We start from the raw sequence: 4983 nt of genomic DNA, 5'->3' as shown, positions 1-4983 counted from the left end.
GAGTGATCAGGTCACATTGGATTAATCAAATGTTATCACAGTAAGATTGACCCATTGACTCATAAAGATGATGAGTGGGCAGTAAGTTCATAGCAGAGAAAGGCTTCTGTGTATTATTGGATTGTTTTCCTATATCAAGGAGATAATGTCCCCGAACTACAAGGTGAGCAGTATCATTATTGCTGTATATCTTCAGGTAGACAAAATGATAAAACCCACCTTAAACATTTCTTAATTTCTGCTCTCTTGTCAATTTTATGCTTCTTTGTAGGCTAGCTGAAATTCTTCTGGAATCAAGGCTGAGCAGTAAATGAACATGTGTGCATGTGTGCTGACAAGTCCCTGAATTGTATCCGTGTTCAGTGTTGGGTGCCCAGGATCCATGTTGATTCACTGTGTTTGAACAGGGAATCCAGATGCAATGCTATTTAGTGTGATTATAGCTAGCAAGTCTGTGGAAAATTCCAGAATAAAAGAGCAAAGAGTTTGAAAGGTGGAAGACTGTTAGATATGCCCTAAAATGGACAGAGCCAAATAGCTCACTATCCCTAACCCACATGGATGGCAACCAGCTAAATATTCACACAGGAGAAAAGGGAATTGTGAGTGGCAAAATTAGAACCTAATCATTAGGCTCCTTTATTCTGTAAATTTTGCTAAAGTTCATGGTTCAAAGCAAAAGAAATTGTAGATTTTCAACATCTTTTTACTCCAGTTCTGTTATGGGAATAGGGGACTGAGATACTTTTTATTCCACTTTGCCAGATTGTTTTCAGCATCCTAGATAAGAGAATATTTGTTCTATTTTACAAGAAGAACTCCAGGCACAAAAATTCAGTATCTCTCTTAGTAACTCTAGTTTACTAAATGATCTAGAAATTCTTGTATCTGACTTGATTTCTTTATATATCAGTTTATTTTTCTTAATTTATTCTTATTGAGTATAACATACACATAGTAAAATGCATAAACTTAAGTGTGCCACTCAATAAATTTTTACAAATATATGTGTGTATACATGATCCACCATCCAGCATCTTAGAAGCCTCTCTCTTTTGCACCCTCCTAGTCAATACCCAAATCTCAAGGATAAGTGTACTGACTTCTCTCAACATAGATTACTGTTGCTTGTCTTTGAACTTTATATGAATAAAATACAGGCCTCTTTTGTGCAACATTGTATCTTTGAAATTCACAACCTTGTTAGGTGTAGTAGTAGTAGTAGTTTATTTTTTATGGTTGTACAGTATTCCATTGTGTGAATGTAGCATATATGTATTCATTCTCTGTTAATGGAGATTTGATTTGTTTTCATTTTAGGGCTATTATAAACAAAGTTACTATGACATTGGTCGTTATATGGTTTAGGTGAACATGTCCTCATTTCTTGTATACCCAGGACTGGAATCACTAGCTTATAGGATATGAGATATTCAGCTTTAGTTGATACTACCAAAGCGTTTCTCAAAATGATTAGAATAATTTATACTCCCTCCAGTAGCAATTGGGTGTTATAGTCTCTGCACATTCTTACTAACACTTGGGTATTATCAGTTTAAAAAGTTTTAGCCATTATATTGGGGGTGTCATTTTATTTTGCATTTCTGTAATGGCCATTGATGTCAAGCACCCCCTTTTTTGAGTGTTTTTGACACTTATCTTGTGAAGTGCCTTTTCAAATCTTTGCCCAGTTTTCTCACTGCTTGTCTGCCTTTTTTTTGTATTGATTTTTAGGGGTTTTTCTTGGTAAGTCCTTTGTTAGATATATGTATTACATGTATCTTCTCCCATGGCTTACATTTTAACTTTTAATGTTGACTTTTAATGAAGAAGGTTTTTTTTTTTTTTTTAATTTTAATGAAGTCAAATTTATCTGTTATGTCCCATTGAAGAAATCTTTGCTTACCCTAAGGTCTTGAAGATATTCTCCTGTTTTCTTCTAGAGGCTTTATTGCTCTACCTTTCACCTGTATGTGTATGATCCATCTAGATTAGAATTTTTTATATAGTATTGGGGGAGTGAATAAAGGTCACACCCCCAGTACCATATATTGAAAGGACCATTCTTTCCCACTGTACTGTATGGGCATTGTTGTCATAAATCAGATGACTATATAGCTGAGAGTGTTTCTGGATAATCCATTCTGTTTGTATTCCAGAGTTTCTGGAATCAGTTTTAATTACTGTGATTTTATAATTAGGTTGACATTCCATTCTCTAACTTTGTTCTTCACAGTTATCGTTGCTATTTGGCACTTTTCATTTCTTTTATAAATTTTATTTTAGAACCAGCTTATCAATTTCTATACCCACATGCAAACCTCCTGGGATTTTATCTGAGGATATTTTAAATCTACAGAAAATTTTGAGAGAATTAGCATCTTTCCCTATCCATGTTGTCTGGCTTCTTCATATTCTACCTTTAGCAGCTGGAGGGGTGTGAATGAAGTCTAGGGCAGTGGCATGAGACATGGTTTCGCTACCATTGTTCTGAGTTCCAAATAGGAGTTCGACTGTCTACTTTCCCTCTGCTCTTTGGATTGTTTCTGTGCCATCTCTGCTCTGGGCCCTAGGACAGTGAGCAATTTGGGCAACTACGGTGAGCTCCCTTGCTTCTGGCTTCCAGTTAAATTTGGAAACAAGGGCAGGTGATCAGAAGGAGAAAAGAGAGTGGGGTCAGGGTGTTAATTTCTTGGCTCTTTTCCTGCAGGGTCACTTTGGGTTGGCTGGGTCCCTAGGCTGAAGGCTCTGAGTGCTCCCAGTGGGAAGCCTTCTTCTTTTAGCTCCCTCCCTCTGGGCGCCCTTCAGTGGAAGGTTGGTCATAGCTGCCCCCCATTGCTAATATGGGATACGCATTATCTCTTGTTATTTCCCAACACTCTTCTCATACTTTGTTAAACTCTTCCCAAATTATGCAATTCGAATGGGTCATCTGTTTACTGACAGGACTTTGATTACTACAGAAGCGGAAGAAAAATAATTTACTGGACAGCTTAAAAGAACTTTGAGAATGAGGACCAGTTACACCTTGCTGAGTCTGCTCACAAAAATGTACTTCTGACTAAACCTGCCTGAGTACAGCACAGAGGCTCTGTTTTTCTTTTTAAGATTAGTAGCCTCAAAGTGTACCCTTAAATGTCCATAAGCAAATTTAGCTGTAGGCTCTTTTTCAGTTTCTGACTTACTAAGTTGATAACGGGTGCTGCAGTGTTTATGCTTGTATCTGAGAGACATCCGCAACACCGCCTGAGGATGTTAGAAGGCGAGGTGAGAGTGTCAACCTGGCATAGACTTTAAAGTAGTAATAAAATTGCTGCTATTTGAAAAATTAGTCGAAGCACTTCTGGGGACAGCAGCCTCAAGCTATAGTGAACGAGGGAGAATTATACTAATTCTTAAGTGGAGTCTTACACTGAAGACTGATTCCTCTTTTGACAGTTGGGTTATTTAGTTGTCTGCTTTAGGAATTAATTTTTAGAATGACGTCTGTAGCAGTAAGGACTGGTAAAGACTGCTAAATTTCTTTCACTGAAATAGAAATCCTGTCCAAAATGTCATCCGATGACAACAGTAATTAACCTGAATCACACATCAGATAGTGCTAGCAAATATGACAGTACAAGAACCAGTGGGAGTTTAAAATGGAAAAGTCAATTGCAAACAAAACAGGGTTGCACATATTTTTAAATGAAGTTTTTACCTTCTTAAAAAGTAAGTAATAAGTCAAATTCTGCCATGGTCAATTTACTGTTTAATTAGACAGGTGTGCTTATGTGTTTACTTCTGTGCATAGCTAGGCGAGTCATGTCTTTTTGTTTTTAGTATTGGCTAGAGCTGCAGCTGCCTCTGCCGTCTCCAGTCTCCCTTGAGTTACTGTACAAGCATCCACAGTGGCATCACACCCCTACCCTAGCCATACACACTAGGAGGTCACTCTGTTTTTATACTAGAAATGGCCATTGGGTACATTTGTTTGTCTCACACATTATTTTTAAAAATTGTTTTAAACTAGGTGATATAAGTAAATATCTCGATTTCTGATTCTTTTTGAAAAAATGGGATGACCTGAGAACGGTGGACCTCCATGCTTCCAGGTTAACCTTGGCTGTGATGTGAGCATGTGCTCAGCAGGAAGCCATGGTTTCACCTGGCCAGCCTGATGTGGTTAGCCTGGCCCGGAAGGATATGTAGACATGTGTTTGACACATCAGGGATGATTTTAGGGACCAAATGTGAGTAAGAGAAACGATTGTATTATTTCAGTCCGTGTGTTTTATTGGTAAGAGAAACTGCCAGCTCTAAGAGGCCAGAGACCTTGTCTCATTTGTCTTGTTATATTCCATGTTTCATAAATGTTAATTGAATTGAAAGGAAACTCTACTTAGGAAGAGGAATCTGGCAGTGGCATGAAGATGCTTAAAGTAGAATATTGAATGTTTGAAAAAGGCTATAACCATAAGTCAGAGCTGAAAACACAGACTAAGATGGTGACAAGGAATAAAGAGGTGACCCTGAGAGACAATTTGAACGAAAATCTATTGGATTTAGAGACTAGAAAGAGGTAAAGGAGAAAAGGAAAAAGTGAGTTTGGAGCCTTCGGAGTAGCAGTACCATTAATACAGCTAGAAAGGTGGAAGGTAAAAGTCACAGGGTACCCCCTGCTCCTCTAGTCCCAATCTTTTGATGTGAAAGGAATCTGAGGCTTAAATATGTTCACGATTTAGCTAATGCTAATAGCTATGCTCAGACTCTTTCTCTTATATTTTTAACCCCAGGGCTAAAACTATCAAGAATACAGTCTCTGTGAACCTGGAACTGACAGCGGAAGAATGGAAGAAGAAATATGAAAAAGAGAAAGAGAAAAACAAGACTTTGAAGAATGTTATCCAGCACCTGGAGATGGAGCTAAACCGATGGAGAAATGGTGAGGAAGAACGAGGCATAAGTGTGCGCTTTCTTTTTCCTACGACTGTCGGCATCCTG

The 4983-nt window shown here is 38.0% G+C and overlaps 1 protein-coding gene across 4 annotated transcripts in view; it reads left to right on the top strand.

The window, feature by feature from the left end:
* The window catches only part of KIF5C (kinesin family member 5C), a 146700-nt gene that overhangs the window by 79338 nt on the left and 62379 nt on the right, over positions 1-4983 (top strand). For all 4 annotated transcript variants that reach the window (XM_011359567.2, XM_011359581.2, XM_011359574.2 and 1 more), the window contains exon 11: positions 4776-4924. In XM_011359567.2, coding sequence (XP_011357869.1) covers positions 4776-4924 — 149 coding nt within the window. The remainder of the gene's footprint in view (positions 1-4775; positions 4925-4983) is intronic.

The sequence above is a fragment of the Pteropus vampyrus genome, unplaced genomic scaffold (assembly GCF_000151845.1).
Source record: "Pteropus vampyrus isolate Shadow unplaced genomic scaffold, Pvam_2.0 Scaffold2, whole genome shotgun sequence".
NCBI lineage: Eukaryota > Metazoa > Chordata > Mammalia > Chiroptera > Pteropodidae > Pteropus > Pteropus vampyrus.
Note: the sequence above shows the minus strand (reverse complement) of the source record. Positions and strands in the feature narration are given on the sequence as shown.